General features: G+C 38.2%; 1 protein-coding gene across 12 annotated transcripts in view; it reads right to left on the bottom strand.

Moving 5' to 3' along the window:
* Positions 1–318: 318 nt before the first annotated feature.
* The window catches only part of CREM (cAMP responsive element modulator), a 35,693-nt gene continuing 20,957 nt past the window's right edge, over positions 319–15,054 (bottom strand). For 5 of the 12 annotated variants that reach the window (XM_065666734.1, XM_065666736.1, XM_065666737.1 and 2 more), the window contains 3 exons: positions 12,210–12,398; positions 3,598–3,754; positions 1,333–1,902 (listed from right to left, as the gene is read on the bottom strand). In XM_065666734.1, coding sequence (XP_065522806.1) covers positions 1,758–1,902; positions 3,598–3,754; positions 12,210–12,398 — 491 coding nt within the window. In that variant the 3' untranslated portion in view covers positions 1,333–1,757. The other 7 variants (XM_065666735.1, XM_065666739.1, XM_065666744.1 and 4 more) reach the window with 6 other exon arrangements.

The raw sequence follows: 15,054 nt of genomic DNA, 5'->3' as shown, positions 1-15,054 counted from the left end.
AAATTAAGTGAAGAAGTCTCAGTGACTTCAGGGATATGATCCCATCCCTCCCCTCACTCCATACACACATACTTCCCCCCCCGCCCCGAGAAACCAATTCAGTAGGAACTAAGCCTTTCTTCCTACCACATCAGTAAGGGAATGATGCTGCTAATTCCAGCAAAGCTCCCAAATACTTTGCTCATAGACTGTACTGGCCAACAAACAATTAGATCATTCCTGAATTAAAAGAATACCCAGAAGCAATTCTGCATAAGCACTATTTTCTTTCAAAGCACAATGGAAAGTTGGCATGTATTTCATTCACCAGAACTGTAATTTGGTTTAAGCAAGGGTTTATTTTAAAGATCTTCAGCTCTCGCCTACAGGCACCCCATGGAACCCCATGAATCAGCAGATAGTTACTGTTTATTAGAAAGCCTCCCTCTTTAAGTCATCTTTACTTCCTCTCAGCATTTTGCAGAAAGTGTAAAAAGAACTACACCATCAAGCCTTTGGCACAGGCAACTGTCTACAACTGGCTAGAATCTAGAATATAAAGTATTTAGAATTCAATACTGAATTTTGATATTCAGACCCTAACAAATCAAACAGTCGACATACTAAAAGAAATTTAAGTAAATAGCAGCCCTACAACAGACAGCTTCTTTCAGGTATTTACACTATACTTAACATCATGTCAGCGACATCAGGTATATTCTTTTCCTTTATCCTCTTTTGGATACTCGTGGGTTTTTAAACTATCTTAAATAACCAGGTGTTTAAAGGAAATCAGACACTACACAGATTAAACAACATGGTTCTATTAAAAACTATCTTTAACCATGGCACTCAGTGACAGCAATACAATACTTTTTCCACAAAGCAACTAATATAAAAATATGCCATAAAATCATCTGTAGACTAGTATGCTAGTACATATATGTAATCATAACATTCTTTATAAACTCTTTCCTGAGATACCGTGGGTTGTTTGATTTTCTTTGTATTACTGGATGCTTTATCTTTATGAATCATCTAAAATAATTGTACAATATTTTCCATGTGCAGGTCACTCAGTTAACATGTAAAAAGTAGTATGCAAATATATGGCAAAGAAACAGCTCTTAAAAATTATATGCTTTTTTACTTTCTTACATTTCATTAACATTTGGCTCCTTGGGAGATGGAAGGGAGGAGCATGAAAAACCTGAAATTAGAGCTATGAATTGACAAAAAGCAGGAAAGCATTCAGGAATGTTAGGAGTTGGAATATAATATAAATGACACAAAAAGAAAGCCATAATTCATGTTGGCTATGTATTATAAAGCAACTGGTCATATTTTAGTCAGTTCACAGTATAATAAATATGTTTACTAATCTGTTTTGGAAGAGCAAATGTCTTTTAGGGATTCAAGCTCCTCCATAAGTTTCTTGTTCTGAACTTCTAGCACTGCAACACGACTCTCCAGACATTTTATGTATTCTTTCTTCCGACGTCGACATTCTTTAGCAGCTTCCCTGCAAAAAGCAGAAGTAAAAAGTGCAAACAAAAAAGCCATTTGCATGCCATTAGAAAGCTCAGCAGATTATGGACACTATGTCAGAATTCCAAATTTTGGAATATCTCCCAAATCAGTCTGAAAACACTAAGCAAAACTGGGTTCCACAAGGGCCTCAAGTGTCTCTTTCTCAAGTTCATATGGCAATCTGTAGAATTGCTTCCTCTCATGCCTTGATTAAAGTTCATAATAAACGAGGTCCAAATGAAAGACAGTTACTCTGCTTTATGACAATAAAGATCTTTGAGGGCCTTGAGTTCCTCAATGAGAGTCTTGTTTTGGTTTTCAAGCACAGCCACACGATTTTCAAGACATTTGACATATTCTTTCTTCTTTCTGCGACATTCTCTGGCAGCTTCCCTGGAACCAATACAAGGCAAATGACTACAGGAACAGCCACAATATGGCAAAGACTGGATAAATGAAATTACCTGCAGTCCCTGCTCTTCAACAACAACAACAAACACCAACAACTGTTGGATTTGCACAAACAGAACAGCATGTAACAGCCATAGGCAATAACAGTTAAAATACAATTCCAAAGAACTAGAACTTGAAAAAAAAAATCATCATCAACAAATACAAAGATGGAATTGATACATAGAAGAACCAAGAAAAACAGTGAGCAAATGACAATGTATTGACTTGAATTGTACTAAACATGAAGACTGAAAGCAGCGTTTCTTCTTACAGTCACATTCCGTTTTGTGTGTTTATCAGTATTATCTTCTGCAATCAGAATCTTAAAATCAAACCAAAGTATATACTTTCAGAAAATACAAGCATAACACTACTCTGTTCAGACAAAAAGCTAAACGACAAGCTTACAATCTGCTGTCATTTCTTTACCTTAATGTAACAATCTACAGCAAAATTTAAGTCCAAACAAGTACAATTTACTAGCATTTTAGAGCTGTCCACCTGGGCACATTTCAACCACATGAATTTCGGATGTTTGTTGGTTTTTTTTTTTACTGCTGGCAAATGGCAGCACGGAGCCATTCTCATAGCTCTGCTCAGAATTCTGTTACTTTGAAGCTGAACACTTTGGGTAGTATTTTCAGAAGTATGTGACTGAACAGGCATTCAATTCCAGAATAAATTTTAGAAGTACTGGGAGTTCACTCCTTTAAGATCTTGGATCATGATGAAGTGTCAAATTGTGAGAGTAACTTTCCAGCAAGTTATATGAGAGAGAGCATAGATCTAATATTAAAACTGAAAAGAGGAGAAACAAAAGGAAGCACAACAATGCAGCAATCTTCATGAGTAATTTAAAATAAAGGACAGGCATGAGAGCAAAGCAATACCATTAATTTAATCATAAAGCAAGTGGCTATTCAATGCATTAGAGACCTGCATGGCAGAATATTTCTTCCACTAATCTAACTGCCACTGATTGCAGTAGAGTCCCCGAAGAACAGCAAGAAGAAAGCACAGAGAAAGACTGGCAGTTACAGCACACAGTCAAGCCCATGCCAACTAATTAAAAAAAAAAAATACAGCCACCTCACACAATATGCCTCACAAAATGACAGAGGCACTGCACAGTAACTTATCCCAGTAGCCAATTATTTAGGAAAGCCTATAATTATCATTCCATCCTAGAATAAGTCCTCTTCAGAGCATCATTAATGGACAACTGCTAATGAAATCCTCAGATATTTTCCTAACCAATTCTTTGCTGGGATGTTTCAAGATGAACAAACCCATACTGGTCATTTTACTATTGGTGGATCAAGGGGGAATTCAATGCTAAGTACACCTCCAGGTCATCACAAAAATTACCAGAAAGGGACAACACTAACACTGATTTCTGAATTTCCATAATATTTCCAAACTAAAAATCCATGGCGATAAGGTCAACTCTAGTTTTCCAGAGTTAACAGCCAATACACAATGCTATAAGGATGTGGGATGACTGACAATTTCTTGCCTTCACTTTATCACTCACAGGCAGAGCTCATGACCTTAAGAAGAAAGTTTCATTGTAATGTTTTGGGGTTGGGTTGTTTTCTTTTGCAACACTGACTATTAATTGTGATATAGTCTTACCTATTCTTCATAAGTCTCAGCTCTCTCTTGCGAGTTGCCTCTTCTGCCAGTTGCTGAGGGCTATGCAAAGTCCCCGGTGAGGCTGCCATTACCACTCCTTGAGATAAGGTAGTAGTGGGAGTTCGAATCTGGTAAGCTGGCATGTCTCCAGTGGCAGCTGTATAAATGAATCATATTTTAAAATTTATGGGGGAAAAAAAAAACCCCAAACAGAACACTACACAAAAGTCACAGAACAACAGATTTCTGTTGATGAGTTATCCAGGATCCCTGCTACATAAAATATTTCATAGGCTTGTCATGTCACAGCTACATTTGATATTTTTCTAGTGTTTATTTCCACACTATAAAATAAGTTATCTATATTGATCTAGCATGCGGTCCCACTAGCCAGCCAGACTGAAGCCTGTGAAAGCTTCCACACAGCTCTTTTCAGACAACATAGGGAAAGCTGCTTGAAAAACACTGACAGAGCATCCATACTCATTTCCTGTTCGCACAATCCCACAAAAATATGGTTCTGCTGTTGCAGCCACTGAAGTTTATATGCTACCCCTTGTCCTCCAACAGAAGCTTCAGAAGTCAACTTTCTCCTCTTTCCCTGTGATAGCAACAGTACCAGCCTTACTGCCCTTCCTCCTTCTAGAGCAGCAGCATGGAAACCCTTGGAAAACCAGTGAGAGCTGCTGTTGCCAGAATGAAAATGAACAGACAAGTGCTCACAGTGAACAGGGGTTATGCTCTTTGAGCAAAAGGACCACAAATAGGATGCTGCAGAATTAGCAGACAAGAGCCAGTAGCGGCTGTTTCACAGGAAGGGGTATAGTTACACAGCAAGACAGTGCAAAAGTTCATATTCAGCTCCTGAGTCTAATACCACTTTTGAGCCCTCCCCAAGCCAAACACAGATCTGAAATCTGACCTGTTATTTGGAGCCAATACCTTCCAGACGGTCTCCCTCATTTCTGTATTTCTGAGGTACTTCGTTCCTACATGATGTACCCCAACTTTAAAATACTGTTAAAGTCCTAAATACTGTGTCTTGTCTGACACAGGGAGGGGAAAAAAAACAAAACCACAAACAAGCTTCTTCAAATTACAGGCAAGTATTTACCTATTCCTTTTCATAAATATTTTATATTATCACACACCAAACTCCAAATTTTGTCATTAAAGCAACTGAACATCAGACATTAAATCTCAGAGGCTTTTATATTATAGTTAATTTATACTTTAATTCTTTAAGCAATATTTAGATAATGGAAAAACTGGTGTCACAGTTTAATATCAGCCCGCAGCCAAGCACCACAGAGTTGCCTGCTTACTTCCCCTCCCTCCCAGTGGAATGAGGAATAGAACCAGAAGGGTAAAAGTAAGAAAATGTGTGGGTTGAGATGAAAACAGTTTAATAATTGAAATATAATAATAATAATAATGATAATAAGAAAAAGAATTGTAATTAAAAGGAAAATAGCAAAAAGAAATAAAACACAAGACAAACAAGTGATGCAAATGAATAACAATTGCTCACGACCAACTGACTGATACGCAGCCAGTTCCTGAACAGGAGCCCCCAGCCAGCTTTCCCTCCCATTTTATACACTGAACACGATGCCATACGGTATGGAACATTCCTTTGGCCAGTCAGGGTCAGCTGTCCCAGCTGTGCCCTCTCCCAGCTTCTTGCGTTCCCCAAGCCTCCTCACTAGCAGGGCAACATTGGAAGCTGAAAAATCCTTGCTTTAATGTAAGCACTGCTCAGCAACAATTAAAACATCAGTGTGTTATCAACATTATTCTCATCCTGAATCCAAAACACAGCACTGTATCAGCTGCTATGAAGAAAATTAACTCTATCCCACCCAAAACCAGCACGAATTGGAAAAACAAAATGTAGACAAAAACACCTTGGGGAGGCTGACAGGTACAGCAGTAAAGAGATATCCGTCAACTACAGGGAAAGGAATAAACCTAAACTGAAAAAAAATTACTATCATTCTTATTAAGTTAATGCAGGTGATTCACTAATTAAATACAAAAAATAGGCTCAAGTTGTGTTTAGACTACAATTCCATAGCCATGTCCTGAAATCATTATCAGCTTAAACACTTTACACCTCCCCCCTCTCTCCATCCTGCTGGTAAAAGTGTTTGTGGAATTACAAGATGAACAGGACCAGTGAACTGGCCTGGGTTACAGATAATCCCCTAGGGATGGGGGAGGGAGAGAGAAATCAGCCCAGGACAGCCTTGTGAGCACTGAACAGGCAGCCACCCTGAACACAGGGCTTGGTGGCCTTGCACGTCTAGAAGAAAATTAACTCTTTCTTTAAGTTCTCCACATCTCTTAGCACTATTTTTAAAATGGAATTTTATAAACCCTTCAGGCTCACCTTTATGCTGGCCATACTCATACATTTTACAGACTCTATGGTAAGAACTATCTTTTTCTATCATTAATAGGAAAAAAAAAAGAGCTGTTATCTTGGTTTGCAGTAGCTACAACGAATCAGAAGTCCAGGTGAAGCATTTTGTAGATCAAGTCATGAGGAAAGGCCCATAACCCAGGTCACCTCAGTCTGGCAAGACCAACTATTTTTTTTTTCTTTGATTTACAGTCAAATATTAGCTAATAGGACTTACTGCTGCTGTTGCACTCAGTCCCGAGAAGGCTCACTATGATCATGTACCTGCAACAAGACTTAACAAAAGCGAGTCCCTATCTCAGCTGGGATCAGCAAACACCACTAAGCAACATGTTGCATGAATAGTTTGAGCAGGTTCCAGTAGTGTCTGTGCCTTCCTAACAGTTGACTCATTCATGACTCTAACAACGTGGTAATAGAGATAAATAACCTTTTTGGTGCATAGACCTTATAAACCCACACATTATTGCAAATCAGTTGTTTCAAAATCTGCAAATTTTTCTGTATAGTACCTCCAGAAGTTACAATAAAATACTGTTTCCTCCAAAAAAAGTCATTGGGAAAGTTAAAACAGGATTTAAGCAGGAGATGAGGAGTATGTGGTGGTGGTTCTATAAGATACCCTTGAAAAAAAAAGATAAAATCATGGTTTATGTCTAGTAATGTATCTGCATATCACAGAGAAGGGTACCTTCCACTTCAGCATTTGAGACAAAAATCCCACACACCCCAATCCAGACTGAAAAACCTCTGTGGCTGTTTCCAACAAAGATCCATGGAGATTTAAAGTAATTCTTGACATACCATACATGGGACTGAAACAAAGCTAAGCAACAAACCTGCAGATAGTGTATTCTCTAACACATTGCTCCAGGTCATTTTTAATTTTTTTTCCATTCCTTAAAATTGCAAGGGAGTAAGAAGCCGCTTGCAAACCTGAAGCTTTGAGTTGAGACTTACCTAAAGAAAATTGTTAATAGGAAGACAAATGAACAAACAAAACCAAACAAACCTCGTTTGAAAAAGTGTGTAAATACAGCTCTGAGAAATTAACAAAATCTAAAATTAATTGTTTTTTAAATCAACTACCTCATATCAGCAGGGCCTTGAAAAAAGTAACTTGCTGAACACTAGAGAGCATCCCAGCACTTAAGTTCTTTCAGTAACTATCCAAGAGAAAAAAAGCCTGATGCATGCTATGTATTAGTGCGTCTATTCCGTAAATCATGATGGAACTAGATTATCAAAGGGTTTTCAACTTCACCACTAAACTGGCTAAACAAGGCATGAATCATTATCTCTTTGAGCAGGTAAAACCAAAACATCAACTTAGAGAAGATACTTATCTTTGGATTAATGAAACAGTAGGTAGCAGCAATGAGCAGCAGCACGTAGGTCCTGGCTGCGAACCGGTTAATATTACAGATCTGCCGGAGGCAATTGACGAAGCAGAAAGGAACTGACTAAATCGCAGCGTGACTTGGAGCTGACGTCAATGTGTATCTTGTTTGGAGTTTAACTTTTCCAGTTCCCTACTGCAACACGATTCCAGGAAATCTAATGACGTCAGCCTTTTGAACTCAATTAGCTGAGGAACAGACCATTTTAACAGTGGAGCAGAAAACAAGCAGGCACTATAATCCTTAAAATTTATAGCTCTCAAATTTGTTTGCATTGAGCATTTTCTTTAATAATGAAAGCATAGGGCTTATTTACAGTACTGAAACTGCACACTGTTTCTCTCTCAGCTCTGCTTAAGATTTTAGAGCTGAAATAGACTTAAGAGTTTATTACTAAACAAAAAAGCACTGTCATTTGTATAAAATAAAAAAAAACAATTATAAGCATGGTAACATATATGACCATCTCCACAATAAGATGAATTTAAGTGGTGGATTTCTCAGCAAAATCTTGCACCTAATAGTAAAGATTAGTTGTCTGAATCAATCTGAACTCATGTACTAACCATGATTTGTTTCCCCCCACAAACAAAACTGCTAAAATTGCCCTGAAATCCTACACTAACTAGATATAATCAGAAGCTATTTGTATGGTTTGAAAAAATGAAAGAGTTATAGAAACAGGTTCTAAAGAAAATGTCACAAATACCAACTAAGCACTGCTTAGACAGCCAAAAAAATAATGGAAAAGATTAACAAAATTTTTACCTGTTTCATCTCCTGTTACAGCCATGCTCAGCGTCTGCACACACGATTCTCCTGTTCCTCTACCAGAGCTCAGCATGAAGTGTTCCAAACTAGCAAGCATGTGCAGGATTACAAGCAAGAGCACTGACATCACAGTGACCTCACTTGCTTACCACTGTCATTAATATGCCCTGTCACTGGAACAGCTCACTGAAACTGCAGCCCAAAGAACTCCTTTTCCAGTAAGCCTTTTTTTTTTTTCCCCTCCTTCTTCCACATTTCTGTAAGCCTAGCTCTGTTCTTTTCCCCTGAATTATTCACAAAGCCAGAGAAAGCACTCACCACAAAGCTGCCTATAAAGCAAGACCTGAAAATTCACAGCACTGACTGACAGAAGTTAAAACATGGCTCTAGCATTCACAAATGAATCCAAATTAAAGTCACGATCGGATAGAAGACAGGGAAATTTTAAAAAGACATGCAATTGTTTTGATTGAAGCAGTTCTACTAAAAGGCAGAGACTTCTGCCAGAGACATTCAAGACAGGAAAGCTTAATAAGATGTAACAATAGGTAAATGAAACGCTGAAACTCCTTGCTTTGGGCGGGGAAACCACAACCCACTCATTTAAGTTAAAAGCTTTAAAAAAGATTGAAAAAAGCTCCAACAAAGTCAGTCAACCTAAAGCTAGTGATTCCAGATGCTGTAACAGTAATTCTGGGTAAGGGCTACCTCTCCCCTTCCCTCCTTTTCAAATGAAGTCCAGGAGATCTGGTTGACTTAGGGTTTTTTTTAATTAATAAAAATACAAAACCAAAAACTCAGCTCTAACAGAATTACTCTTTATTTACACCAATTTAAATGAAATTCGTTGCAGACCAATAGTCCAGGCTCTGGTCTGTATGTAGGGCATAGCAAACTTCTAAGGCCTTTGTGTGAAATAAACAAATTCAGAGCAGTAATTCATCAGCTGTGAAACTATGCCAAGGACAACAATAATGGAAGCATCAGTGCAAAAAAGGAGCACCCTGTGATTACAGGACCACTTCAGGATCAGATTAAATAGAAGATCAGAACTGAAGCACGCAAGAAATACAAGCCTCAGATGTCAAATACCACTGTTCATATCGCTGAACACGTCATAAAACACACATAGATCCCAACAGAATGATTTTTGAGACTTTTTTTAATGCACATTCTCACTAATAATTAAACTCTTCTGCTTCAACAAGCAAAAAAAAAAACAAAACCACAAAACAAACCAAACCTTACAATGTAATAGGAAACTTTCAGGACATCAGAACTGCCCCTGATATTGCCTGTGAATGTAAACTTGGAGCAAATGGAATATTACTCGGTGGATCAACACCTTTAGTGCTTTTATACTAACTCTTTTTCCCCATCAGAGGTTATGAAAAAATATCAAGCACAGGGTTTATGTGATTATTACACACGATTCATCAATAACTACTTCAGAAAAAATATAAATACATACACTATCTTAAACAGATATTTCCTGCCCTACTATATTCAGGGGGTTTGCCTAGGATATTGCGGGGGGAAGGGGTTGTTTGGGGGGGTGTTTCTGTGGCTTTGTTGTTGTTGGTTTTGTTTGGGTTTTTTTTGTTGTTGCTTGGTTTTTTGAGCAGTTTGTTGGTTTGGTTGTTTGGTTTTGATTTGTTTGGGGTTTTACTTCCATGACAATTAAAATTTATATACCTAGAATCATTATAACAATATACATAAGTGGGAAGATTACCAAGCAGAATGTTGCTTTCCTATTATAATCTTTTCCCATTATAGTCACCTAATAGCATAGTATCAGGTGAAGAGTCAACTACAAAGCATACATAAATGACAAACAGACTACAGACTTTCTAGCATGAGCAAGATAAAAACGTATTAGAGACTTATGTATCAAACTAATTCCATTGTCTCACTCCATCCTAAACGACTCAGGTTTGTTGATGACACACAATTATTATCAAAATGAAATTTATATTACCATAAACATCCTCAGGTGCTTTCATATTATTTTTATGTACTTTTTTTTAATTAAAGATATTCTTTAAAAGACTTTCTGGTATCAACAGCGTATATACTAAGGTGAAAACTTTTACCTTCTCATCATCCCTGAGTTCATGCTCACTTACTATTCCCTTTGTATTTTTCCCTTTATATATTATACACCATTTTTCTTCTGTATCAACAGCTATGAGCATCATTAAAGCTCTTCGCTTGGGCCAACCAAAGAGAGAACTGCAACAAGTCAACTTCTCTGAGTATGTACAGAAAACAGATCAATTTAATTAAAAGTATGTAGAAGCTTCCAGAAACAGGATATAGCAAGTATTCAGTAACTGTCTCTGAATCCATTTTGGAAGTCTTCATCACAGGCAAGACACTTACTGGGCTACACCATCAGTGGAGCCCATCACTGAGACTTACTAGAGAGGTTAGAGTACAGCCCTGTCTAAGGACAACCCTGCAACACTCTGTAAAGGAAAGCGAGTCAAATAAATTCCCAAGAACTGAAAAGCTGCCAGATATAATCCCTAAGTTCTGTGCTTCTTCACAGACTGGGGAGATTCTAGGAAGCAACTGAGGAGCTGCTCATTCTGCCGCACCCACACTCCACCCCTGAATCTCTGAAACTCAAAGCAGTATATACAAAACACTACAGTCAACCTGGAGAGACAGAGAAGTCCTCTAATTTAAGGGATGTTTATGCACATATAGAAAACATGTTACTCATACTCAGAAAACATTAACTACCAAAGTGGGGAATTTGTTTGTGGGACAGCCAAATGTGGATCTTAAGGCTTTGCTAAATATGTATTCTTAATAATATTTAAGGAAGATATAACAGTACTCTCTGCATGTTGAAAAATAACATTTTGGCTAAGATTTTTTTTTTTTTTTATTATAGTCCCAAAACTCCCTTGAAATGCTTCTGCAATGTTTTGGGAAGACAGTGTATTTCAGTGAAGAATTAACCAGAGGAAATGGAAGAATTAAAATTTGGTATCATTATTTAGCAGTGCCTCAACAAGTTCAGACATCTACAAGCTATTAGCTTTATTTACATCATGGACTTCCTTTACAGCAAAGGGAGAGAAACAGACACTTACAGACAGAACTTATTTCAAATATCCATATTAGGGCAAAAATGGCACCTCAATCAGGATTTCACCAACTATCTCAGACACCTCATCAGCCCCACGAACATAAAGCCTTACTATCTCTTTTCACGGTTTATTTCAGATAGCTGTTCTGGCTTAAGAAAGCATTCATACAGCCCTCCCCATGTCTCTGTACCCATTAAAAAAATATAGGGAAAATAAATTCCCTATATCCTCCATGGAAGCCATTCATTTAGTGTCTCTGTACAGAAATCTCTTCCACTTTTTCAAAGGTTTTACTCAGCATAACCCAAATACCAACCCTACTTTCCCTGGTATTGGTAAGAATCCAAGAAACCTTTGATTCTCAGTCTCTCTCAGCATTTCCAAAAGGTTGGGAACAGTAAGGTTCCAGAATTCACTATTCTCAGTTCATTTTGCATGTGTGCATGTTATAGGACCTACAAAGTGTTCTGCTGTGAGAAAGCTAGCTTCAGTAAGATATCTCCTTTCTACTAGGAGTCATAAATTGCAAAGAAATTCTGCCTTAAACATATCCAAAGAACTTCAGATTGATTAAACGCTGACCCCCCCCCATTAGCTTCATATATCAAATAAGATGCATCCTCAGCATCTCGTTTCAACCTGTAACAGTGCCTTTACTGAAATTAAACATCTCTCTCTAACTCTGGACACAAGAACTCAAAGTAGAAAGTTATTTTATACTGTTATTTCCTCCTCATAAAACTTTTTAATCAAAAGAAGTAGCTGCTTTACTAAACAGAGAAACCGAGTCTCCTTCTAAGGCTGCCTTTCATTTTGTTACACAGGTATAATGTCAACACAAAATAAAAAGCCTTTTAAGAAAAACTGGTTTGCACAAAAAACCCTAAAATGCAATAGATTAATAAAACATACCTTGAACAACAACTTGGCTTCCTGGAACAAAATACTGTTGTGTGCTATGTGGTGATTGTCCTGCATATTGCACAATGGTAGCACCTGGCTGAGGAGCTCCCGAATTTGTCATTCCTAATGTCTGTAGTCCATGGACACCATCAGAGGCTGGATTAGAAATCTGGATTGCACCACCTTGAGTTATAGTAACTAAAGATAAAAGGAAAAAGTTAAGCAACAGAAAGAGATATTGCCTAAACATTAAAAAGCACATCTTTTTAAAATAAACACTGCCTGATAGGACTCCTGCTCCTCTCCTTGCTTAAAATCAATTGTACAATGCAACTTGCAAAATGTTAATACTGATTTCCACAAAGTTTGTCATGTAGTACATGCCATGTGTGTAACAGATAAAAATCAGTGTTCCACACATTTTACCTCTACACTTTCAGAAGTATTAACCCTCCTAAAACAGTTTTAATACAAGAAAAAAATAAAAATAGTACCTTATAGGCATACAAACACAAAACTGAAAAAGTTACTAAAGAAGAAAAAAACCTAAACAACTATGTTTAGCAACACCCACAAAACAAAACCCAGGACAAAGGAAGAGCATCTAGACAAAGAGCGAGCTAGATCTGATGTTCACCATCCTTTGCTTAGTATGAGAGAAACTTTAGCCCAACAATGTTTTTCCAAGCTGCAAAGAGTTCAATAATTACATAAAAATAGAAACAAAACAAAGTTTGTGATTTCCCCCGTATAATCGGCAATATGGAATATATAAATATACCTTCCCCATGAAAAAAAATAAATCATACTTTGTTGCATATTTAAGACAAAAATCAAATTCCCTACATAGGTTATTAATTGTATATTCACTTTGAAATTGGCATTGTCCTTGTTAATAGCAGAAATATCATAGAATGGTTTGGGTTGGAAGGAACCTTAAGATCATCTAGTTTCAACCCCCCTGTCACAGGCACGTTCCACTAGACCAGGTTGCTCAAAGCGCCATCCAGCCTGGGCTTGAACACTGCCAGGGATGGGGCATTTACAGCTTCTCTGGGAAACCTGTTCCAGTGTCTCACCACTCTCACAGTAAAGTATTTCTTCCTAATATCTAATCCAAATCTATCCTTTTTCAACTTAAAGCCATTATCCCTCATGCTATCACTATACTCCCTGAGAAGAGTCCCTCCCCATTTTTCTTGTATGCTCCCTTTAAGTACTGGAAGAATGCCATAAGGTCTCCCTGAAGCCTTCTCTTCTTCAAGCTAAAAAACCCCAACTCTCTCAGCCTGATAAGATTCATAAGGGAGATGTTCCAGGCCTCTGATCATGGCACTCCTCTGGACCCAATCATGCAGGTTCACATCTGTCTCATAATGGGGGCCCCAGAGCTAAATGTAGTACTCCCGGTGGAGTCACACGAGAGGTCAGGGGGAGAATCACCTCCCTTGACCTGCTGGTCACTCTTCTTTTGATGCAGCCCAGGATGCAACTGGTTGTCTGGGCTTCAAGTACATATTGCCAGATCATATTTAGTTTTTCATCCACTAGTACCACCAAATCTTTCTCCTTCTGGTTGCTCTCAATCCTCTCATCACCCAGCCTGTATCCATGTTTGGGATTGCCCTGACCCCTGGGTCAGAACCTTGTATTTGGCCTTGCTGAGCTTCATGAGGTTTGCATGGGCCTACCTCTCAAGATCCCTCTGTACGGCATCCCTTCCCTCCAGCATGTCGTCCACACCACAGATCTTGGTGTCATCAGCAAATCTGCTGAGGGTGCACTCAATCCCTTTACATGTCCCCAGCAAAGATGTTAAATAATACTGGTCCTAGTACACATGTCTGAGGAACAATACTCATCACTGGTCTCCACCCACACGTCAAGCCACTGAACGCAATTCTTTCAGTGTGAACACCCAGCTAATTCCTTATTCACCAAGTGGTCCACCTGTCAAATCCATGTCTCTTACATTAATTAAAATATTCTTAGAACTTTTAGATGAGAACCAATTCTCAAGAAGTAACAAACTCCTTTCTCCCCCAGAAAGGTATTTTTGAACTACAGTAATTGTCATTGTACTTAAAGTGGTCTGAGATAGTACAAAAGTCACACATAAGAATAGATCCAGGATTGTCAACTCCTGATTTCACTTTCAGATTCAGTATTGGATAACTTTCTTGAAGGTTCAGCTTCGGTTATGTGAACACATGATGCATTACACACCCATGTGAGTTTTGGAGATAGTTAATTTCAAATTATTTGTCTTGACAAGAGTAAGTTATCTTGAAACATCAGATAACACTTCCAAGAGCACTGGAGATACTAACAGTTGATTGGTAAATTAGACAACATTAACTATTAGAAGCTCAGCTAATATTTTGAGAGTGTAGTAATCTATCGAAATTGCCAAATCCCAACAGCTAAATTAACTTCTTTTTGGAGAAAACTGGGAATTCCTCTCATTGTGGAGCAAGCACAGAGCCCTATCTGCAATATAGGAAAAGGGTTCAGCAAGGACCTCAAGTCCTACCCTCATAATGGGGAGCATGTGATGTAGGAAGTCCTGCACGCAGGCTCCAACATCTTCTGCATGGTTACGCTCCCACCACAGGTGAGGCAAAACACCTGTGTTTTGTCAGTATTCAATAACTAACATGACAGAACTACAGCAAACACAATAGGTTTCTAGCCAGATCAGGCTACAAGGCTCATACACAGGACACCACCTCATGCAAAACTACCCATTTCCCTTAGAGAAAGAACACATATTGATGAAGGTAACAGAGAGACATTTTATCTAGCTGGTCATGCCTGTCAGTCTGTCTGCTTTCATAAGCTAAACCCAAGAAGC

This window comes from Lathamus discolor, chromosome 2, assembly GCF_037157495.1.
Source record: "Lathamus discolor isolate bLatDis1 chromosome 2, bLatDis1.hap1, whole genome shotgun sequence".
Lineage (NCBI taxonomy): Eukaryota > Metazoa > Chordata > Aves > Psittaciformes > Psittacidae > Lathamus > Lathamus discolor.
Note: the sequence above shows the minus strand (reverse complement) of the source record. Positions and strands in the feature narration are given on the sequence as shown.